At 53.3% G+C, this 24,274-nt stretch overlaps 1 protein-coding gene across 1 annotated transcript in view; it reads right to left on the reverse strand.

The window, feature by feature from the left end:
* Positions 1 to 12,939: 12,939 nt before the first annotated feature.
* Positions 12,940 to 24,274, reverse strand: part of C10H6orf132 (chromosome 10 C6orf132 homolog) — a 28,038-nt gene continuing 16,703 nt past the window's right edge. The window contains exons 3-5 of the mRNA XM_059075642.2: positions 20,845 to 20,920; positions 15,412 to 18,559; positions 12,940 to 14,781 (exon numbers count right to left, since the gene is read on the reverse strand). Coding sequence (XP_058931625.1) covers positions 14,664 to 14,781; positions 15,412 to 18,559; positions 20,845 to 20,920 — 3,342 coding nt within the window. The 3' untranslated portion in view covers positions 12,940 to 14,663. The remainder of the gene's footprint in view (positions 14,782 to 15,411; positions 18,560 to 20,844; positions 20,921 to 24,274) is intronic.

Consider the following 24,274-nt stretch of genomic DNA (forward strand, 5'->3'; position numbering starts at 1 on the left):
TTTTTTTTTAACATCTTTATTGGAGTATAACTGTTTTACAATAGTGTGTTAGTTTCTCCTTTACAACAAAGTGAATCAGTTATAGATATACATATGTTCCCATGTATCTTCCCTCTTGCGTCACCTTCCCTCCCACCCTCCCTATCCCACCCCTCTAGGTGGTCACAAAGCACAGAGGTGATCTCCCTGTGCTATGCGGCAGCTTCCCACTAGTGTATATATGTCCCTGCCACTCTCTCACTTCGTCACAGCTTACCCTTCCCCCTCCCCATATCCTCAAGTCCATGCTCTAGTAAGTCTGTGTTTTATTCCCGTCCTACCACTAATCTCTTCATGACATTTTTTTTCCCTTAGAGTCCATATATATGTGTTAGCATACGGTATTTGTTTTTCTCCTTCTGACTTACTTCACTCTGTATGACAGACTCCAGGTCCATCCACCTCATTATAAATAACTCAGTTTCATTTCTTTTTATGGCTGAGTAATAGTCCATTGTATATATGTGCCACATCTTCTTTATCCATTCATCTGTTGATGGACACTTAGGTTGCTTCCATGTCCTGGCTATTGTAAATAGAGCTGCAATGAACATTTTGGTACATGAGTCTTTTTGAATTATGGTTTTTCTCAGGGTATATGCCCAGTAGTGGGATTGCTGGGTCGTATGGTAGTTCTATTTGTAGTTTTTTAAGGAACCTCCATACTGTTCTCCATAGTGGCTGTATCAATCTACATTCCCACCAGCAGTGCAAGAGGGTTCCCTTTTCTCCACACCCTCTCCAGCATTTATTGTTTCTAGAGTTTTTGATGATGGCCAATCTGACCGGTGTGAGATGATATCTCATTGTAGTTTTGATTGCATTTCTCTAATGATTAATGATGTTGAGCATTCTTTCATGTGTTTGTTAGCAATCTGTATATCTTCTTTGGAGAAATGTCTATTTAGTTCTTCTGCCCATTTTTGGATTGGGTTGTTTGTTTTTTTGTTATTGAGCTGCATGAGTTACTTATAAATTTTGGAGATTAATCCTTTGTCAGTTGCTTCATTTGCAACTATTTTCTCCCATTCTGAGGGTTGTCTTTTGGTCTTGTTTATGGTATCCTTTGCTGTGCAAAAGCTTTTAAGTTTCATTAGGTCCCATTTGTTTATTTTTGTTTTTATTTCCATTTCTCTAGGAGATGGGTCAAAAAAGATCTTGCTGTGATTTATGTCGTAGAGTGTTCTGCCTATGTTTTCCTCTAAGAGTTTGATAGTGTCTGGCCTTACATTTAGGTCTTTAACCCATTTTGAGTTTATTTTTGTGTGTGGTGTTAGGGATTGTTCTAATTTCATACTTTTACATGTAGCTGTCCAGTTTTCCCAGCACCACTTATTGAAGAGGCTGTCTTTTCTCCACTGTATATCCTTCCCTCCTTTATCAAAGATAAGGTGACCATATGTGTGTGGGTTTATCTCTGGGCTTTCTATCCTGTTCCATTGATCCATATTTCTGTTTTCATGCCAGTACCATACTGTCTTGATTACTGTAGCCTTGTAGTAGAGTCTGAAGTCAGGGAGCCTAATTCCTCCAGCTCCATTTTTCGTTCTCAAGATTGCTTTGGCTATTCGGGGTCTTTTGTGTTTCCATACAAATTGTGAAATTTTTTGTTCTAGTTCTGTAAAACATGCCAGTGGTAATTTGATAGGGATTGCATTGAATCTGTAGATTGCTTTGGGTTACCTCAATGTTCTTACTGTCCCCACTTGCAGTTGAGGACCTGGAGACCCAGGAGTTCAGAAACCTCTCAGTCCGCTTGGCTGCTGAGGAGCAGAGCTGCGGTCCTGCCCCCCAGGCATCCTGCTCAAGTCCATGCTTTTTTTTTCTTTCTTTTTTTTTTTGCGGTACGCGGGCCTCTCACTGCTGTGGCCTCTCCCGTTGCGGAGCACAGGCTCCGGACGCGCAGGCTCAGCGGCCATGGCTCACGGGCCCAGCCGCTGTGCGGCACGTGGGATCCTCCCGGACCGGGGCACGAACCCGTGTCCCCTGCATCAGCAGGCGGACTCTCAATCACTACGCCACCAGGGAAGGCCAAGTCCATGCTTTTTACCTTTCACACTCTTGCTTCAAGACCACATGATTCTGTTCCTCAAAGGCATTGACACTACTGTGTGCAGAGTGGCTTCCACCGCACACCCACACGGTCTCTGGGAAGGGAGCTAGAAACGGAACCAGTTATATGGAGAGAGTGATGGTGAGGCTGCTAATCACTGTTATTCCTTCCTTGAAGAGTTTTGCGTGGTTTATGAATAATGACTGTAACAATGGCTCGTCTTCCTATAAGCTCCACCTTTGTCCCCCGACCCCCGGCCCCGCACTAGAACTTGTAGTTCATTCCTACTGCTCTCCAAGCAACTTCCAAACTGCCCAACCCGGCTTTCCAGGTCCTCTACCAATTCACTGGTTCTTTTGGATAACTCATATATCGTTCCTTCATCTGACAAGTATGGATCTAGTGCCTTCTGTGTATGTCAGGAACTGTGCCAAGCTCTATGGATACCATAGTGAACAAGACAGACATGGCCCCTGCCCCCAGGGAATCCATTCTAGTCAGAAGACATACAAAGAAAACAAAGACCCAAATCACCAGACTGTGAAGCGTTAAGGACAGAAACAGAGGTTTTTATGCCTTGAGGGGAGGCGGCATCCTCATCACCACTGCCTTCTGTGCCTTCATTTGTGTGCTTCCTCCCCATCGCCTCCTAAAATCTTGCCTGTCCTTCCAGCCTCTACATCCTCTCTCCAGATGACCTCAGTCCCTCCCTTCTTCATTCACTCATTCGACAAATACTTATTGACCTACTGTGCGCAGGCACCGAGTCAGACGTTGGGGTGCAGCAGAGGATAACTAAGCCACTATATTCTCTGACCTTCTGGTCTTTTGGGGGGCCAGACAGCTCACAAACCATAGGCATGTAATGGGTGATGAATTGGGGGCCTGAAAGAAAAGCCACAGTACATTCAAGCTGGGTAATTTGAGGAAAGTTTAATAAAGGGATCGCCTGCAAAGGTGTGGGCAAGGTATAGGGGAGCACAGCATAGGCAGCCAGACCTGGGTGAGTGACAGGGAGGGGAGGGAGCAGTTACTAGAACCTGGAGAGAAGCCGAGGTGAGACCCTCCTGCTAAGAGCTGAGGCTGTGGCCATTGAGGGGCTAGAGGGCGGCAGCCACCCTGCAGGGAGAGAGCCAGTCTGGGGATTAATGCCCTGGCCTCCTGCCCCCTCCCACCTTCCGGGATCCTGCCTGTTCTCTGCTGAACGGAAGCCAGAGGGCGTGCGGCCTGTCCCTGCAGGCAGAGCGGCCAGCCTCCCAGGGCCCTGCGCAGGGTGGAGAAGTGGTGAGTGAGCGGAACTGGAGGGGCAGGTGAAAGGGGCTGGGTACTGAAAGGGTGCCATTTTAGAAAGGGTGGAGAAGGAGAGCTGTTGGAGCAGGGCCCCGCGTGCATCGATGGGACCAGCTGCATGGAAAAGCATTCCAGGGAGAGGGAAGGGCCAGCACAGGAGCTCTGAGGCAGGGTGTGGGCTCCTCGACCCTGGAGAGTGGTGGGAGAGGGGGCCGGGGAGGAGCAAGGCCCAGTCAGCGCAGAGCCTCCTGGGCCTGAGTCAGGGCTTTAGGTGCTATTCAGAGAGAGATGGGTAGCCAGGGAGTGACGGCAGTTGACTTAGCTTATCAAAGGGTCATTCGGGCTCCTGGGTGGCATTCTGGCCGGAGGGACATGAGAGACACCATTTCTCTTCAGTAATTTTCACGTAGTCTGGCACTTAGCAAACATGATGGAACTGGGGGGAAGTGAGTCTCCTCAGTGAGTTGAACTGGGGGGAAGTGAGTTTCCTCCTCTCCCCGCAGGAGAGCCAACAAGGCCGAGAGTGACTACTCCCTGCAGACTGAGCCCTGTATCAGTACCAAGGGGAGAGGAGGAAACACAAACACGGATAACTCCCTCCCCGTGGGGTGTTTGCACTGTAGTCAGGGAGACAGACAAACACTGGAACCTGTTTGACACCACTTACCAAGACAGAGGAACCACTGTCAATAGAGTTGAGGACTTGAGGACTTGAGGGATAAAGGCTGTGCTGAGGTCTGAATGGGGGGTGGTGAGCAAGTGAAGCTTCTGAAAGAGGTGAATCAGGACAGGGGAGGGCGGAGATGGCTTGAGGGAAGGCGGGAGGGCAGGTGACGCAGCGACTGCCCCAGCACAGCCCCTGAGGCCCCTGTGCCCTCCTGTTTCGGTCTTCTTTTGTGAGGCTACTTTGGTGTCAGCGGTCACCAGCCTTCTCCTTGTAAAGACGGCGGAAGTCCCCTCCGTGGCACTGGCCCTCAGACTGAACCCCCGCTGGGCAGGTTGGGTTTTGGAGCGCGGCGCTGCCGGCTCTGTACCAGGGTTGCCCCAGGAAAGGGGTCATTTGAACTGGTGGGGTCCAGGGCTGGAAGGGGCCCTGCCCCAGCTCCTTTACCCAGATGAGTTGCTGATGATCTGAGAAGCTTTTAAATAGAAGGGCCCGGATCCTCAGAGGCTCTTAGAAGTGTTTGTATGGGGACAAGAGGAATGACCCAAGGCTTGTCAGTTATTTGTCCTCACGAAAAGAGCCCTGGGGCCCCAAATTTTAATGGTATTTCTTTTGGATTTTGTTAGGCGTTCATTTATGAATTTTCTTCAGCCACTGATAGTGGGTCTATCATTCTTCTGTTTTACTCAGGCTTGTACTGAAACAAGTTTTTGATTCTCTGAACATCACCTGACAGTGCCTGGGTACAAGTAGGGAGCAGCTGGCCTGAGGGTAAAGATTTCCCATGGGCACTCTCACTCCCGGAATTAAGTTCAAGGTATTTTTCTTCCTCTTAGAGCAGGGGGCTCACCGTCATCTCCATTTTATTATTTTTTTCCTTACTTTACTAAAGTTATTTAATTTTGAATAGGTAATATATGTACACAGTGTAACATTTAAAAGACAGAAAAAGATATAAGTATCTTTTATACTTATACTTTTTTTCCTCCCCTCTCTCCCAGACTCTCAGTTCCCTTCCTCAGAGGCCTCCAGTATGTTGATATCAATATTATCTTATGTATTTTTCCAGAAATAGTCTATGCATTAAACACAAATGCCCATATAAACTTTCTTCCCTTTTTATATAATGGTAGATACTATCCATGTTTAACTATCCATGTATAAACTATCCATGCTTTTTATTTCCCACTTCTCAAAGTATATTTGGTGATAGTTCCATGCTAATAATAAAAAGCTTCTTTCTGTTTTATGGCTGCATTGTGTCCCATTGTATGGCTTTACTGTAGCTTATCTATTTAACCTGCTCCCGGTGGAGGGACACTTAGGTAGTTTCCAGCCTTTTGTTCTTTCAAGTGTCGATCCGATGAGTGGCTTTGTGCCTCTCTGATTTCACTGCATGTGCCTACTAACTGGACAGATGTGCAAGTAGGTGTGCCTTCCAGAGCCTCTTTCCACCCCCATGCTCAGACATCTCTGACCACCTTCACCAAAGCCTGCTCCCTAGTAGTCATCACACTGGGAGGCCTTCAAAGTAAAAGCAGCTGAGGGACCAGGCTCTAAAGCCAGATTACAGGGTTTCTCAACCTCAGTACTACTGACATTTTGGGCTGGCTTTGCTTGTTGTAGGACATTTGGTAGTAATTGTGACCTCCACCTGCTAAATGCCCTTAGGAGCCTCCCAGGTCTGACAAAAAAATGTCTCCAGACATTGCCAAAGGTCCCCACCCCCATAAGAACCACTGAGTTAAAATTAGGCACCAGGGCTGCGTGTTCAGCCACCAGTGAGAGGCCTGTGGAAAAGAATTGGCAATAGTAGAGATTATTTTTCCCTCTCAAATCAGAATATATCTTCTTCAACGGTTTCCTTTGTTTAATTTCTTCGCGGCTAGACCACAGGAATGTTCTAGGAGACAGTGTGTGTAACACTTCAGAGCTTGCATAGGAATCCTGGCTGTGCAGCTTGCTAGCTCTGTGACCTTGGGCAAGTTACTTAGCCTTTCCCTCTGTTTTCTCATCCATAAACTGGGGATAATAAAAATACCTACATCCTGGGTTGTTGGGAGGGTTCCTTGAAATTATATGTGTGAATGCTCGGAACTGCCTGGTACATAACAAGTTGTGGCAGGATAGGTTCCCGGGAGACTGAGATTTGTGTGCAGGACATGTTTGGGGAGAGCCTTCAGGATGCACACCTGCAGGGTAAGGAGGGGAGGCGGCGGGACAGAGGGAGAAGCTGGGCCGCCCTGGGGAGCCCTGGAGCTATGAGGCATCTTCAGAGTTGTCCTGAGTTGGAAGGAGGGACCGTCAGCGAATGTGGGCCACCCCCAGGGAGCAGGCATGACCTTGGGTGAGCTGGCTGTCTCGTGGAAAGAGCAGCTGCATGGGGTCAGGGGGTGGGATGAATTGGGAGATTGGGACTGACATATATACACTAATATGTATAGAGTGGATAACTAATAAGAACCTGCTGTATAAAAAAATAAATTAAATAAAATTTAAAAAAAAAAAAAAGCAGTTGCATGGAAAGGACGGTCCAGGAAAGGACCCAGCTGAGCGCAGTCACCCACCGGGGGAGCCACAGCTTCGGTCCTGAAAAGGGAGGGGGGTCAGGGCAGCAGCATCGCGTCCATGGTGTGAGTGCTCATTGGCCAGTATTATGAGGCCAATAGAAGCAATAGATTCCAATAGAAGCAATAGTGCTTCTATACTGTGGACACCAGGAATGACTGCCAGCCTAACAGCACCCCGTGCCTCCTTTCAGTACCCTGCTTACCCCTACCCTGCTCTCTCCTCTTACTGCCCTTGCAGGAGAGGGGCTCATACCCACCCCAGCCACAGTGCCCTTGAGGCAGAGGGCAGAGCAGCCCGTGCTGGTTGGCTCTTCCCCATTCTCCAGCTCTATGGCCTAGGCCAGGTCGCTTGGCCTGTTGGGAATTTAGCTTCTTCACTGGTACCTGGATGCTGCCTGCCCAGAGAGGGGTGGGATGATTAAATGGGCAGTTCTCGAAGTTCGGTCCTTGAGTCATCAGGACCGGCAGCCGCATCTGGGGACTTGTTAGAAATGTGAATTCTCAGGACCCACTGTGAACTCACTGAATCAGGAGCCCTGAGAACGAGACCCAGGGATCTGTGTTTTCACAAAAGTCCTCCAGCGTTTCTGATGCACGCTCTATTCTGAGAAATACTGCCAGATGGGGCAGCACTTAGCTCCGTGCCAGGATCCTAAGGGGACCCCTGTCAACCTCAGCAGAATGTGAACCTGAACTCCACCTCATGGGCTTGAGGTCAGGCACCTGTGAGTAGAGTGCCACCTGCTGGCTACAACCTGCCTCGCGCGCACACACGAGATTCACACGAGGGATTCAGGCTAGACCCGTGGGGCAGGGACAGCAGTGCTCCACACCAAGGCAAGTGACACAGACGTCCTTTCCTCACTCTCCTCCACTCTCCCTGGAGAAATCAGGTTAAAGTGAATGTCAAGGGCAGCTTTAAATGGCCAAGAGGTCACCAAAGATATCTGCATTGTGTGCGTGTGTGTCAGCAATAACAGGTACCCTTTCCCAAGGGTTTGAGTGTCAGACACTGTAGGAGAAACAGGCAAACAGACAGCAGCCCTCCTTCCTCTGTGCGCTTGTGCATGCACTCCCTCCAGGGTCACAGGGCTGAGGGAAGCCTTGATGACCTGGTCACAGGCCAGCAAGGAGGGCCAACCACAGTGCTGAGCCAACAAACGGTGTGTCCCATGTGGTCACCTGCTCTGTTTGACCCCCCGGCTCCCCTGGGTGGGAGAACTTTGAATTCTCCTGCTTTATATTCCAGGGGTGTGTGTGTGTGTGTGTGTGTGTGTGTCCGTCCTGCACTTGACTGTGAGCCTCTTGCCTGGCTCCTGGCCTTGTACTGGGTGCCCCCCGCCTCACCGAACTGTGGGATTGAATTGATAGAGGTTTGTGCTACTTCAGATATTTGGAACAAATGCTGGAAAGTTTTGAGCCAAAGGGCAGGAAGATCACAGATAGGGTAGGAAAGAGAGACAGACAGAGAGAGAGAGAGGAAGCAGGAGACTACCAAACCCTCTTTGAGTCGCTCAGAAAACAAATGACAGTGACAAGAAGTGGCAGGAGATAGACCGCTGCTGTGAGGAAATCTTAAAGGAGACCGGAGGCTCAGTCTGTAGAAGACAAGATTGAAGAAATACAGTTTTCAGGAATGAGAAGGGAGCATCCCGCAGTTGAGGTGCCAGTGGCATCCCACCCCTGAGAGCAGCACTGGACACGTGATCCCACACTAAAGTGGGAGAAATGGAAAACAGCAAGTCTGCTGGGTCCCCACTCTGTGCGTAGATCCCTCCTAGGCCCTGAGAACCCTGTGCAGGGAGCTCGCTGTTTAACAACAACAACAACAACAACAAACGCAGGGGCTTCCCTGGTGGCGCAGTGGTTAAGAATCCACCTGCCAATGCAGGGGGCACAGGTTCGAGCCCTGGTCCGGGAAGATCCCACATGCCACGGAGCAACTAAGCCCGTGCACCACAACTACTGAGCCTGAGCCTGCGCTGTAGAGCCCGTGAGCCACAACTACTGAGCCCGTGTGCCACAACTACTGAAGCCTGCGCGCCTAGAGCCTGTGCTCCACAACAAGAGAAGCCACTGCAATGAGAAGAAGAGTAGCCCCTGCTCTCCAGAACTAGAGAAAGCCCGTGGGCAGCAACAAAGACCCAATGCAGCCAAAAAAAAAAAAAAAAATTGTTATTTAAAAAACCCCTAGAACCATAAGGCTTTCTCCTGAGGGAGGGCTCTCCAGGTGGGCGGGACAGTGAAGAGGTTGGTCCTGACTGGCTTCTGCTACCCTGGCCCCCGGCGGTGCTGTTCCTTCTCGTTGTCTGATCCACTTTGGCAGAAACATTTCCAGTGGCCCCAGAAGCACAGGAACAGGTTGGAGAGCCCAAGCAGGGTGCTGAGGATGGAAGGAGATCAGAAGAGGAGCAAATGTGGAGTGCAGGTCACTGGGCTGCCTGGCACTGGCAGCTCCAGGCAGCACAGGGGGCAGTGGACCTGACCTGATGATACGAGGGCTGCCCGAGGCCCCCACGCCTAGTCCTGTAAGGACCAGATGCACCGCATCTGGTACCATCACTGCCCAGCTCCTGTGTCTCCCCTTATTATCTTTTTCTGGCCACACCGAATGGCTTGTGGGATCTTAGTTCCCCGACCAGGGATTGAACCCAGGTCTACGCCAGTGATAGCGCTGAGTCCAAACCACTGGACCGCCAGGGAAGTCCCTCGTGTCTCCCCTTAGAGGGCATCGAGTCTCAGCCCATCAGGCAGGAGCCTCTTCAAGGCATCTTGATGCCTTTATGATGAAATGCAAGAGGCCCATCCCTAAAACCATAACTCTGTGTCACACAGGAACCTCAGCATTAGATCAGGTCACACACATCTAGAAACAAGAGGGTTATGTGGTCAAGCATCCAAGGGAGACATGGCCTTTGCCCTCAAGGAACTTAAATAGTGCGTGACAGCATCTGATTAAATACTAACAGGTAGTCATTCGGCAGACACATATTAGTACCCGCTGGTGCCAGGAGCAGCACTAGGTGCTGGGGATACTGTGATGAATAAGACAGGCAGCCCATGAGTTGTGGAGCATACAAGCTGCTGGGGGAGGGAGATGTGGAGCGAGTAACACCATGCGAGGGGGACTGGGGGCCTTTAACAGGAGCTGATGTGGCAGAGGGGGTGAGGGATGTCCGGCTGTGCCTGAAGGATGAGGAAGAGCCAGCCAAGGTAAGTGGCTGCAGCGGTGTGCAGGGGGGAGGGGTCTCCAAGCAGCTCAGGGCTGGGGCGGGCTTCCCGCAGGAGCTGATTTATGCTGGGCTTGAAGAGTGAGTCAGCCTTGAGGAAGCAGAGGGGGCAGAGTAGTGAGGCCATCAGTCTGGCTGCTCTGGCCTCAGGATCCTGTGAGAGGGAAGTAAGGGGAGAGGAGGCGAGGCTGAATCTGAGTGGCTGGCAGGGATCCACATGGAAATGGCCGGGAGGGCACTTTCAAGTTACAAATGGGGAGCTCAGGTACAGGTGAGGCGGAGGGTGAAACTCAGTCTCCTGAAAAGGAAACTATGGAGAAGGAAGACTGGGAGGAGGAGAGGTGCCGGGACACCTGGGCAGAGGAAGGGAGCCAGGCTGGAGGACAGGAGACATCAGAGCACGTTCTGTAGAGGCTCAGAGAATGGTTCTCAAGGAGAGGAGGGAGGAGTGGCTCTTCTGTGCCAAGTGTTAACGAAGCTTCTAGAGCTCTGAGAATTGGGCAGGGAGCACAGGATCATCCAGGTAAAGAGGGAGCATTTGCAATGCGTTGCCTTGGTTACCGCCCCTCTCCCAGAAGCTCACCTTTTCTCACCTTCCTGGCCAAAAACATCCCGAAGCCCCAACAGCGGGTCTGCAGCAGCCATCCCTGTGCCGTCAGAGGGAAGAAGCCCAGCTCCTCTGCCTGGAATCAGTGGCCGCTCATCCTGGGCGGCTGACTCATGGTGGGAAGCCAGCATCGCCTTCGAGCTGCAGAGATGAGAGCGGCCACACACCACTGAGGGTAGGCAGGTGGTGTGGGTGAGCAGGCAGGGGCAGGCCCGCCTGACATCTGAGCACTTAGGAAGCTCCTCCCTTACTCCTCCCAGGTGGAAGGCACTTCTCCCCAGCAGCTTCCTGCAGGAGTGGGAGGAAGTCTTTCTGTTTCAATGAAGCCCAGCCCTGGAGAAAGCTGTGCTCCTTTTGGGAGAAGAGGACTCTTCAAGTACTGCTGACTGCAGGCCCCAGGACCTGCCCCCGCTGCTGCTTTGGGCTGGGCCTCAGAGAGGGGTTCTAGCCCCTGGGGCTTGGGCCACGTCCAGGGAGCAGTGAGGAGGCTCCAGAAACCAAGGTGCAACCAACTCGATCCAGGAACACCTGTGCCACCTACACCCATTAACTTTTTGTATTAGCTTTTCCCTCCTCAGGCCCTCCCGCATCCCTGCTCTGATAGAAAGGTATAGAGTTCGGGGGTGGTGTGATTGAGAGAAGGATGAATGGGTGGGAGTGGATACAGCTAGAAGGGAGGCGGCTGTGAGGAAGCAGAGTTTGGAGTCATGTGGGCTATTCTGAGCAATTCACCTTTCTTCTTGGAGCCTTAATTTTCTCATCAGCAACATGGAATTAAGAGTTGGGCTTCCCAGGTGGCGCAGTGCTTGAGAGTCTGCCTGCTGATGCAGGGGACATGGGTTCGTGCCCCGGTCCGGGAAGATCCCACATACCGCGGAGCGGCTGGGCCCGTGAGCCATGGCCGCTGAGCCTGCGCGTCTGGAGCCTGTGCTCCGCACTGGGAGAGGCCAGAACAGTGAGAGGCCCGCGTACCGCAAAAAAAAAAAAAAAAAAAGAGTATTACGAGGCCAACACATTTCAGAGGACTGTCGTGAGTAAACGAGGGAAGGAACGGACTTTCCAAACTGTCAAAATTAAGCATTGGTGGTTACTATGACCACCGTTGCATCAGGAGTGCTCAGTGTGAAGTCCACGGAGCCCAGTTTGGGGAAGAGGCGGGGTCTGCGGAGTGCCTGAAATAATGTGTAAAAATGCATGTGGGGTATCTTTCTGGGGTGAGGATCCATAGCTCTCATCAGCTCTTTGAAGACGTCTGGGCCCAACAAAGCTTAAGACCCAGACACAGCACGAGCCCATCCCCATCACTTTTGAGATGAGTTAGCCGAGACCCAAGGTCACACAGCTTGTCAGAGGCAAGGCCAGATGTGGGACCCTGATGCCCCAACCCTCCACTCACGCTGCCCCTTCCTTGTCAGGCGAGGGGAAAAAAGAGTTAGGAGGGAGCAGGGGTGGGGCTGGGGGCGGAGGAGCAGCCAGAGGCAGGGCCCCTGTCCTCACTCTGTTACCAGATGAGGGCCTCACAGTACCGGGCAGGGGACAGGGAGAGACAGAACAGGGAGCCCCAGGATGGGAGAGGGAGGCCCTTCCTGGAAGCACAAGTTGCTGAATAAGTGAGTCATCCTCCCAGCCTCCCTTTCCCAACAACCCCCCCCCCCCAAAAGGCTCAGACACCGGAAACACAAGAAACACACTCTCTCCCTCACACTGTCTTGAGATGACCTCTGGTTCTCAGTGTCCTCTTCTGGGAAATTTAAAGACGCCACGTCAAAGTTTATGGAAAACCGTGAAGGGCCACATGCAAACGTAAGGTAGTCATCACCCAAAGCTGCAGTTTCCTGAGCGACTCCTGAGTACCAGACACGTGCTGGATGCTTGGCCTAAATCGGCATCAACGTCACCCCTTCAGGAGGCCTCCCCTGACCAGCCAGTAAAAGTAAATCCCCCCTCTCTCTCCCACCCTCTAGTTATTCTCATAGAGTCCCTGTTCCTTCCCTTCCTACCACTTATTATAATAGAGGCTGCTTCTGTGCGTTCCTTCCATACTCTCTCCTCCACGAGACTGCAGTCTTGCGATGGGGCAGGAGGCGTGTCAGTGTGTTGATGGCTGTATATCCGTGCTAAGCACAGCGCCTGCCATCTAGTAGTCACTCAAATCCTTGTTAAATGAACGCATGACTGTCTCTAGTCTTCACAACAGCCTTATGAGGTAGGTTATCACGCTCACTGTACAGAAGAAGAAACTGAGGCTCAGAGAGTCAGAGACTTGCTTAAGGGCACATTTTGTCATCACCAGACTTCAGCTCTGCTCCTTCCCCTTGAAGGACTTGGAGAATGAGAAAACCTAAGGGTCAGAGAGAGAGTTGGGTCCAGCATAATGGCTCCAGTTCAGCCACCACCCTGCGCTCAGCCTTCCCCAGCTGAGCTCCCCCAACCTCCGATCATATCCCAGTAGCTCCCCGTCATCAATCCATAGCCACAGAGCTGGAGGCCATCCAAGCTGGCCTGTTTATTTCCCAAGCCAAGTGCGATTCAGTCCTTCCCTGCCCACCCCAGAGCAAGATACAGTTGGGAATCCGCACCCCACCCCTCAAGCCTTAACACAGCAGAGAAATTAGTGAACTCTTTTATAAAACATCGTACGGGGAAAATACATACATATATATAGAGCCAGTGCTGGCACTGGGGTGGCGTTCGCTTCTTAGACACAGGTAAACAGATCCTGCCCCATCAGGGTGCCCACCCACCCCTGCACTCTCTTTCCCTGAAGTGGTCATCTGCTATCCCCACACCCCAGTACCTTGGCTGGTTAGCACAAATCATAGAGGTCCACCATCGTGCCCCCAAAGGGAACTGCTTCCTGGCTGCCCCCACCAGCCTGCTCCTCTGAGGTGGGCACCCCCTGCCCTTCCTCCTTACCCAGGTAGCCTTCCTTGGCCTGGCCCCAGGAATTCGGCCCACCAAGACCTGAAGACAGAAGATTGACCAAAGAATATTGTTTCCTGATACGTCTGGTGACCATATGTTATCTAAACCAGGACTTTTTTGAAAGTGGAAGGGGTTCTCACTCACTGGAAAACAGGCATAAACCCAGACTTCCGAGCAAAGTACAAATGGTCACCCTACTGATAGGGCTCCCCTGCTCTGAACTGGCCCAGTCCTGCCACTCCTGACTTTTCCAAAACACGTTCCATACTTGCAGCAAACTCCTCTCAGACCTCTGTTCCCATCTCTGTCACCTTCTACTCTACAAGGCCTTCTGGCATCTTGGTTACACATTCTAAGGCCTCAGTAATATTGGAGACCTGTAGTATTGGGGTTGGGAGGGGTGGTTGGGAATGATGCCCCTCCAAATCCCATACAGGACCTGGCCATGTAAGGCCTTTGGGGTCAAGCCCCAGGCTTTCTGGCTCCTTGGGCCCGATCCCCCCAAATCATGGCTGCCTGGGTCTGAATAGAAAAGCAAGCCTTAATCCTCTGTCTTCCATCCCAAACCTGCCACATCTTCTCTCTCTAGGCCTTCCTGTAGCTCAGGGCCAGGGAGAAATGAACCACCAGTACCCCTATCCCCACCCTTGGTCAATGCAAAGCACTTTGTTCCAGTACCTTCTCGACATGTTGTGCATGCATATCCCTGCTCACACCTCAATGTGGCTTCTATGCTAGGAACCCCAGGTGTCGCCTCTGGGAGTGGCACCTGGTGGACTGGTGGAGGCTGAGGAGGTCAACCTGTAGCACCCTGCACCCCCAACCCAGACAGGGCTGGGCCTCAGCCCCTCATGAGGGCCCGACCAGCAATCACAGCCATCCCGATGGGTTCCCATTCTGAGCGAGCGCTCCAGCCCTTGCTTTTAGAACCTGCTCAGTAGGCCTGCTTGGAAAACTGCTTTCAATAAGCCTTGCTAAAGCAAATAGTACCAGACAGTGAAAACTCAGGCTCCAGCTCCTTAAAGGTCCCTCCTCTCCTCCCTCCTTCCCCCTCCCACCCCCATCTGCAGACAGTCCACAGCCACACCAGTGCTTTGGGAAACAGAAGTTCAATCTTACTCTTCCTGGGGCCACTGCTTCACTCTTTGTCCCCCTGTCTGTCTTTGGGAAACAGACTCCTCTGGGTCTGAGTGAGGCTACTTAACACCTGCTGTGTCCCTCCCACCCCCACAAAAACAAGTGCCTGGATCCCACCCCTTGGAGAGGAACTGAGAAAACCCTGGGCTCAGGATGGGGCCTTCCGATGGGCCCCTGAGTAGGCATAGGAGATGGGATGCTGGGTCCCGGGCCTCACGGTGAATGTGTTGATGGAGCTTCCATAGTGGGGGTTGCTGTGGGGAGACCTGGTGGGGAGCAGGAGAGAGATGAGGTTAATATCTGGTTAACCAACACCCCTTCCATCTCCCCCAGGGCACAAGAGGAAGGGCGTGGCTCAGTGCCATGGAGCTGCCCCACAAGCTCAGGGCTTACCATCCCCAGAGTGGGACCCCAGTATTGACTCACCAAACACAGGACGTCCCTCCTGTCTAGGCCCTGACGCCAGAGTACCTGCCTCATACCCTTCTGCTCAGAACCCCTCATCCCTCCTAGCCTGGCTCTGGATGCATCTCTCTGACGGGAACTGCCAGCACCCAAGGACCACTCAGGTCTCCCCCCACCCCACGCTGGGCCTCCAGGGAGTCCGAGAGAGGAGAGAGAAGAGGGAGCTGGTGGGGAAAGCAGGAGGAGGGGAAAAGAGAAAACAGAGGAGATAACGGGAGATAAGGAAGCAGATAAAGCACCAAAGGCGCCCTCTCCAGGTGAAGTGTGCCTCCTTCCCCCTTCTCTGTGCCCTGAGAGCCAGAGGGGAGAAAACCAAATGTCCCAGACTGATGGCCGTGGCCTGGCCAGCTCCCCCGTGGTCCAGGGGAGAGCCTCTCTCTCCCCTGGCGTCCCAGCCCAGGCTCCCGCCATCACCCTGGTCCGCAACTCACCTGCGGGTAGCCGGGGCGCAGCCGCAGTCGCCGCAGTTGCCGCCGCCGCCGCCGGGCGCTTTGTACTTGGCCTCTCCGCGGTGGGCGCCCTCCAGGGGCGTCTTCCGCGCGTGCAGGACGGCGGGGTGCGCGCGGCCCGTCGAGTTGACGCGCCGCATCTCCGGGCCTCCAGGCGCTGCGAAGGGACCTCTGGGCTGCGGGCCGAAGCAGCTGGGGGAGGTCGGGCTGCGGCCAGTGCCGCCCTGGGGCAGCCTGGGGCTGCGGTGGGTCTCCCCGACGACGTACAGGCGCTTCTTGATAAGCGAACGGCTCCTGCCCGAGAAATTGTCCAGGCCCCTGGCGGCCCCGGAGGGGCCCGCACTGGCGGGAAAGCGCGAGAAGCCACGAGCGGGGCCCGCGTCCGCGAGCTGCCCCAAGTCTGAGAAGTTGTTCCGGGGAGGGGAGCCCCGGCGCCCCAGATACTGCAGGGCGTGGGGCGGGGGCTCGGGGTAATTGCTGAATTCTGGCGGTGGTGGGATGACCTCAAAGTTGAACTCCTCCTCCTCCCTCTTGTGGGAAGGAGAAGGAGGGGAAGAGAAGGACTTGGGCAGCAGGCGGCCCTGGGGGAGGCTGGAGGGCGCTGGTCCTTCCCAGGCCACGGAGGCCCGCGGCTCCATCTTTGTACAGCTGTACCCGCGGCTGGGCTCCGTGCCCTCTGGGTCTCTGCGGGGCTGGGGCTTCCACTGACTGGGTACCTTGGGCTGTCCTGGCGAGGTTAGCTGGGGGTCGTTCTCAGTCTCCTTGGGTACCTTGGGGACCACCGTGAAGGAGTTGGGCTGGCCGTCGTTGTAGAAGATGCTGTCAGAGCCTGCCCCGGGCTGGCTGTGGCCACGGAGACTCCCTGACAGGGAGGACCGGCCCAGGGCAGCCCCTCTGGACCTCCCCTTCTGTGCCCTCTGCCTGGCTGCAAGGAGCAGAGCCATCGGGGAGCCTTGCTCCACCACCTCCCCTGTCACTGGATGCCTGAGGAGTTCCTCAGCAGGCTGGGCTGAGGCAGGGGGTTTGGCTGGCAGCCTCTGGGGCTCCTTCACCTCCACAGGCTCCCCTGACCCTACAGCCTCTCCTCTGGACAGGGTGGGCATCACCATGGCCACATCTCTGCTGGGGCTGTTCTGGCTGCGATGGGGCTTATAGAGAAATGGCACCTCTTCTCGGCCAGGGGATATCTTTGCGGGGAGGGCTGGAGATGAGAGGGCTCCCTGTGTAGGCTTACTGGTCTCTAAGGAGCGCCCTTCTGCCTCTGGCTTGGAGGGCACTGCAAGTTCTTGATGTTCTGGCTTCTCCCACTGCCCAGCTGGGACTCGGTTCTTCTCTGCTATCAGTTGGGATGATGTGGTGGGTAGAGGTGTGGCCTTGGGTGGTGTGGCTGGTCCAGGTGTGGCTGGCTCGGGTGTGGCCTTGGGTGGTGTGGCTGGTCCAGGTGTGGCTGGCTCGGGTGTGGCCCTGGGTGGTGTGGCTGGTCCAGGTGTGGCCCTGGGTGGTGTGGCTGGTCCAGGTGTGGCTGGCTCGGGTGTGGCCCTGGGTGGTGTGGCTGGTCCAGGTGTGGCTGGCTCAGGTGTGGCCCTGGGTGGTGTGGCTGGTCCAGGTGTGGCCTTGGACTGGAGTGGTGTGGTTGGCAGAGGGGTGGTGGATAGAGGTGGCAGATTCTTGGCCACGGGCTTGGAGAATTTGCCATTATCAGCCCTGTTTTCAAAGATTCTTACCCCTTCTAGCTGAGGTTTGGGAGGCAGAGACCCTCTGCTGGGCTTGGCTTCCTTCTCTGCTGATGAGGAAAGCTGGGCCTCCAACTTATTCCGGATCTGCCAGATGCTAGGAGTTGGCGAGTCTTGGGGGATGTAGTCCACAGGAGGGAGGGTCAGGCTGGTGGCGGCCTTCCTCTCTGGCTGGCTGCAAGGACTCTCCTCAGGCACACTTGGGGGCGCCTCCTTCTCGGGCAGGCTGGGGCCCTTCTGGCTCTCCTTTCCCTGAGAGGCTGCAGTTGGGCCTGGTCTATGACTGGCAAACCGGTCCTCTCTCCTGGAGCCACAGAGATAGGCTGACAGCTCGTTCCGCAGCTTTGCCATCTGGCTGGGATCCCGCCAGTCCACGGACTCTGAAGAGGCTGTGTCCTCCGGGCTGGGGGGGTCAAGTTTGGGTTTGGGAGCAGGAGAGCTGGACTTGGGTCTTTTCATAACCCCAGCTGGTCGAGGGGCTGCCTTCTCAGCAGATGGCAAAGGAGGGGCAGCTGGGGGCAGGGGGGACGCTGGGGGAGGGAGTGGGGGTGGAGGAGGGGGCAGGGGAGGGGCTGGAGGTGAAGTCTCAGCTTGTTCACTTGTCCAGGCCTGGGGCTGGCCCGGCCTCGGACTGGCTGGTGCCGTAGCCCTGGGCTCCTCGGGATGGTCTGGCTCAGTGGCCCTGTCGGGGTAGACCTGGGACGCGGGGCGGATGTGGAAGCTGGGAGGCAGTGGGAGTCGACTGGGGGCCTTCTTGGTGACCTCTCCTTCCTCAGGAAGAGCCCCTTGTGCTTCTTCCTGAGTGGAGATGGATGAAGTCCTGACTGGGGTTGGGGGAGGCACCTTGAGCGAGCTGGGGAAGGTGAAGTGGGTCTCCGGTCCCAGGAGGCTCCCCTTGGGCTCAGCGGGGCTCCTGGGGGGGCTGCCTCTGGGGGCCTCTGGCTGCCTGTCATTCAGAGCTACCTCTGATTTCCACTTGGTGACACCCACAGCGGGGAAGGGGTGAGTCCCCGGTGTATGAGGAGACCCTGGAGCTGGGGGAGCCGGGGCTGGCAAAAAGGGTAGCGGGGGGGCAGGGGGAATGAAGTCCGGAGGGGTGGGTGTGACTGGAGAGGCAAGGCAGGGTGCAGTGGATAGGGCCCCCATTACTGGGGGCAGAGGTGGAGCCATGCTGGGTGGGGACGGGGGTTCCAGCAGCAGCGGGGGAGGCGGGGGAGCTGTGGAAGGTGGAGGTGGTGGTGAGGGCTCCTCTTGAGGCTGTGGAGTGTCTCGGGGTGGTGCTGGGGCTGGGCCCGGGGGTGGCGGGGGGATGAGCAAGTCCTGGCCATAGTGCCCGGGCCTTAGGTCCCCCACAGAGCTGTATAATCGGAGGTTGCCGTTGACGAGCCTGCTGGTGCCTGGAAGGAGGGAGAGGCAGAGATGAGAAGGGTGAGAAGGCAGCCGGGCTTGCCCATCTCTGAGTGTCCAAGGCAGGGCGGGGTGGGCTCCTGAGAGAGTAGCTGGCCAGTTTCGTGCCTTTGCTTTTATTTTTTTTTTTGCAGTACGCGGGCCTCTCACTGTTGTGGCCTCTCCCATTGTGGAGCACAGGTTCCGGATGCGCAGGCCCAGTGGCCATGGCTCACGGGCCCAGCCGCTCTGCGGCATGTGGGATCTTCCCGGACTGGAGCACGAACCCGTGTCCCCCGCATCGGCAGGTAGACTCTCAACCACTGCGCCACCAGGGAAGCCCCATGCCTTTCCTTTTGAACACCACGTGAGGAGCAGCCATGTCTCGAGTCTCCTGAGCTCTCCTGGGAGTGACCCTCTTCTTTCTAGGGAGGGCCCCCTGCCTGTCCCTGGCACAGCCTCTGGAGCCTGTGCTAAATCTTCTCCATAGGCTCCCGAGGCTCACCCTTCTCTGCCCCGCTCACAGTCCTGTATATAATCCCTTTACTAAACTCTCTTCAGTTAGGCCCTTCAAGTGCACCAAGTGTTTCTTACAGGTGCCTTGGCTGGTACAAAGCCAGAAAGGCCAGGGTTCAAATCCCAGCTCTTCCACTTACTAAATGTGTAACCTGAGACACACTCATTAACCTTGCTGAGCCTCAGTTTCATCATCTGAAAAATGGGAATGATGTCAGCATTTACCTCATAAAGCTGTTGTGAGGATTAAGCAAGAGAATTCATGTAAATGCATGGCAAGAGCTTATCAGGTGCTAGGCCCATAGTAGGTGCTTAATGAATGGTAATCGCTTTGACTACTACCACCTGTGCTTACCTTTTCATTCAGCGTAAGACGACAGGGAAGGTGGCAGAGATAGGAAGTCATGGATTGGGGCAGGGGCCTGGAGACCTCAGTAAGGAAGTCTGGGTGAAAGTTTGGGAGGGAGAAATTTGCATGAGCAACTCCCGCTTTCTAAAGATCCTGAATCTACCAAGAACCCAGCTTTCCACCTCACAGAGGACTTCTGGAACAGATTCTGGACTGCAGGATGGATGGGGGTCTGTGGAAATGAGGTGACCTTGACGACCGAGGCACCAGAGAGATGCTGCGCCCCCCTGGCCCCAGCAGCTCACATCCCTCGCTTCTTGGCCCCAGTCCCTGCCCCCTCCCTGTTGTCTGCAGGCCACCAGGATGCCCTGATTACTTCTCTCTGAGGGGCACATGTCCTTCACCTCTCCTCCTCTCAATTTCTAGGGCAGAGAGAAACAAACCTGGGAATGTGCAGCTCTGAAGGGCTCCTCCCAGCTGTCTGACTTCAAAACAAACGCCAAGCGGAGAGTAGGGAGGGGGAAACCAACACCCATTGAGCACCCAAGTGTTAGGAGCTGGGACACAGCCGTAAAAGACAAACCAAAAAATAGTCAAAATACTGGCTCTCATGGAGCTTGTGTTTTAATGGGACAATGAGACAGGGAATAAACATAATATATTAGTAAATTACTACCACATTAGATGATGAGTAATATGGGGGAGACCCAGGAGGGGTGGTAGGGGTGCAATGTGAATACGGTGGTCAGGAAAGACCTGGCTGAGAAGGTGACACTGGAGCAAAGAGGGAAAGAGGGAGGCGAGAGCTGTGCACATGTGCAGGGGAAGAGCAGTCAGGACAGTGGGAACTGCCGCGCAAAGACCTGAGGGTGGAAATGTGCCTGGATATTGAAGGAGCAGCAGGGAGACGGGAAAGCCGGCAGGAGATGAGGCCAGGTAGGGCCAGATTCTGGCAGTCCTGGCAAGGACCCTTCCATCGGGTGACAAGGGAAGTCACTGGTGGGTTTTGAGCAGGGTATGACAAGAAGTGACTTGCATCCCATCCAGTACTTAGTTTACTCTTCCAGAACTGGAATTGTCTTGCCCATGGCTCATTGGAAGATACGGAGGCGCAAGCGGTTAAGTGATTTGCCCCAGGGAGCGAAGCTAGTATGCAGGGGAGCTGGGACTCGAAGCTGGGTCTGCCTGACTCCAGGGTTCTCTCTACCACTCACGCTGAACTTGTTCCTGCTCTGGCCTCAGCCCTCATCATCCTTCCCCCACTGGGCCTTAGCCAACTGTGGCTCTCCTCATCTCCCACCCACAACAGCCAGCAGCCAAGAGGTCTGGGGACTCCAGCTTTCTCACCAGCTGGGGAGGGGGGACCAGATGCTTGGAGTTAAGGAGAAAAAAAAGAAAGATGGACAAGCCCCAAGCCTAGGGTCTTCTTACCTGTCATTTGTTTGTCTGCAAAGTTGTCTGGGACAGAGGGGGTGGGTACAGCCAGTCCATGGTTCTCCTGGGCATCCTGAAAGAGAGCAGAACAGTTAGGGGACAGGGAAAGACAGGTGGTTCTTAAATCGCTGCTCCGTGAGGCCATTTTATTGCTGGAAAATCCAGTGATGGTTGCACAACCTTGTGAGTCTATTAAAATATAAAAGGGCTCATTTAAAAGCGTGAATTTTATGATATAGTCAAGTCTTGTTATTGGCGGTAGTTAGGGTCTGTAAAGTTGCTGCGAACACTCAATTAGCAAAAACTGGATCAAAATGCCCGAGGGAAATACAGGTTTAGGTTCCTGTAAACCTTGGTCAAGGCACTTTCATCGGCTGATCAATACATAACTTTGTTTTATGCGTGTTTCTGTTTAAAGAGACCTCATTTAATATCTATTGTTGACTCCCTGACACTGAACTCATGGCCAACAGCACCAGAGCTCACACCTTCGGAGCTAGCTTACCTAACGCACGTATTTTCTCTGTAAGGCACCTCACCTAGCCTCCTCGCATGTAGGGATGTCAGATGGCACATCAGCCCTATGCTCGGGGACCATTTTAAATAGCAAAATCACCAACAAAAAGCAAAGAAATAGGAAAAACATGGCACTAAATAGAAAAGGATGCTTATTTACAGCATGAGGGCTGAAACAAGAAAGCAAAGTATCTTGTTCGACCTCAGCAGGGCCCGTGTGCATCAGGTGACTCAAATTTTTCACTACTCTGCTTAGGTCCAAAGCATCTTGAGTACTGATTTGGGGGGTTACAAATAAATTTTAGCAAGTAGGCGAATTTGCAGATACAGAATCCGCAAATAATGAGAATCAACTGTATATAAATTGTATCTCAGTTAGAACAGAACAAACAAAACAATTCTGCGTGACTCCCCAGGGATGGCCACAAGATAAAAAGCCAAACCCCTCAGCCTGGCCTCCTGTTCACTCTTAGTTTTCATTAGGTATTTACAGAAAAGTACCTAAGTAAAAAGTGGTGAACTGGAGAATCACAGCACTGCAGATGCCCTTCTGATCTCTAAGCTTGGCAGACCATAATGCGTTTACACAGCTGTCGGTTTGTACATACTATTTTACATTCTTTTTTTTTTTCCCCCAAACACACATTTCCATATGTCAACAACGTCCACACACCTGTCGTTTGGAGGAGCTGTGGAGCCTTTTATCGTCACTTTCAAGGTCCTCAACACCCTGGCCTCATCCTTCCCAGCCAATGTTACAGCCATCCTGCATTCGAGCTGGACCAACTCCCTCTCCAGGATCTTTCCAACCCACACATCTGGTTCACGTTCATCCCTGATGCTGGGTGTTGGTCAGGCTGTGCTCCTCTTCCCACCCTCCATTTCTAACAATATCACCCATTGCTCTGTGCTCTAAACATATGATCGCCATCACACCACTCTGAAGAAGCTATCCCCGTTTGTCAGAGACTGCGGAGGCTCAGAAATGTTTGGTAAGTTGTCTATAGTCACATGACCAGTGCTGTCAAACCCAGGTCTTTGGAGCTCCCACCCCTGGGTATTTTGCTTCTCTAAAGTCTAAGTCTCTCATCCTGCAAGGATTCGCTGAGCCCCTCTAGAAAGATGGTAGCAGGGAAGGGGAAGCTCTGGAGCCAGACTGCCTGGATTTGAATTCCGGTTCTGCCACCTACTAGCTGTATGACTGTGCCAGTGACGTAAACTCTCAGTTTCCCTGACTATGAAACTGTGATGAAAATAGAATTTACCTATTCTAGGGAAGCTGTGAGGATTAAGTGATGCAATGCACAAAAAGCACTTAGCTCCTGGCATGTAGTGAAAGCCCAATAAATGTTAGCTCTTGTTGTTATTCCTAAGGAGCCATCCCTTGTCTGCACCAGCCCACACTGACCTACCCTGTTCAGAGCAACCCACACCCAGGCCCCATAGGGAGGACTTCTGTTTGCTCTCTAGATATTCCTCCAGTTCCTCCAATAAGATGTGGTTGCTCCTTGGAGCCCAGGGACATGTTTTACACGAATCCCCCAAAGCGGGACACATAGTAAGCCAAGTTGTTACTCACTGATGGGCTGATGGTGCCAACACTCTAGACTTAATGGTTTAATATATAAGAAGGGGGATTCAAGGTAGATGTTTCAGAAATATCCACAAGACCCTGGGTTACCAAGGGCAATCTCAGAATTACTCTCTGGCCATTTGAGGGCAACAAACAACCCATCTTCCTGTTCTTAAAGAATTCTGGGGACTTCCCTGGTGTTGCAGTGGTTAAGAATCCGCCTGCCAATGCAGGGGACACGGGTTTGAGCCCTGGTCCGGGAAGATCCCACATGCCGCAGAGCAACTAAGCCTGTGTGCCACAACTACCGAGCCTGAGCTCTAGAGCCCGCAGGCCACAACTACTGAGCCCACGCACCATAACTACTGAAGCCATGGCCACTCCCGGCACTGCTGCCACAGAGCAGCCCTTGCTCAGTGCCTGGGGTAGAGTCCAGCCCTGGCCCTGCCAGATGGGGCAGTCCCCATGGAACTGGGCCTCAGGCCTTCTGCGTCTCCACACCCGGACAGCACCCAGAAGCTAAGATCACTGGTCATCTCATGCACCTCACAGAGGGGTGCAAGCCAGCTCCCCAGCTCAGTCAAGCAGCCTTTTAAAATCCCTCACAGCCTCATATATTGAAAAGTCACCCAGCAATGATTAGCTGGCAGGGAGGCTGGGGGCAGAAGTGCCATTCCAAGAATATTTATATATATTTTCTTCCTTCTATTTGTCTCTATTTTCAGTTCTTAACAATGAACTTCTGTTTCCTTCATAATTTAAAAAAGCACACTGTACATAGTTTTGGTTTTTTTAGAAGATGCTGGGGGTAGGAGTTTATTAATTAATTTATTTATTTTTGCTGCGTTGGGTCTTCGTTTCTATGCGAGGGCTTTCTCTAGTTGTGGCAAGCGGGGGCCACTCTTCATCGCAGTGCGCGGGCCTCTCACCATCGCGGCCTCTCTTGTTGCGGAGCACAGGCTCCAGACGTGCAGGCTCAGTAGTTGTGGCTCACGGGCCTAGTTGCTCTGCGGCATGTGGGATCCTCCCAGACCAGGGCTCGAACCCGTGTCCCCTGCATTAGCAGGCAGATTCTCAACCACTGCTCCACCAGGGAAGCCCCTGGGTTTTTTTTTTTTAATAATTCTTATAATCAAGAAGAAAGAGCATGGATTTTATAGGCAGGCAAACCAGATTGGCAATTTTTTTTTTTTTTTTACCACACCACGCGGCACGCGGGATCTTAGTTCCCACACCAGGGATCAAACCTGTGCCCCCTGCACTGGAAATGTAGAGTTTTAACCACTGGACAACCAGGGAAGTCCCCAGATTGGCAATCTTAATTTAACTCCATCATCT

This window comes from Kogia breviceps, chromosome 10 (genome assembly GCF_026419965.1).
Source record: "Kogia breviceps isolate mKogBre1 chromosome 10, mKogBre1 haplotype 1, whole genome shotgun sequence".
In the NCBI taxonomy this organism is placed as follows: domain Eukaryota; kingdom Metazoa; phylum Chordata; class Mammalia; order Artiodactyla; family Physeteridae; genus Kogia; species Kogia breviceps.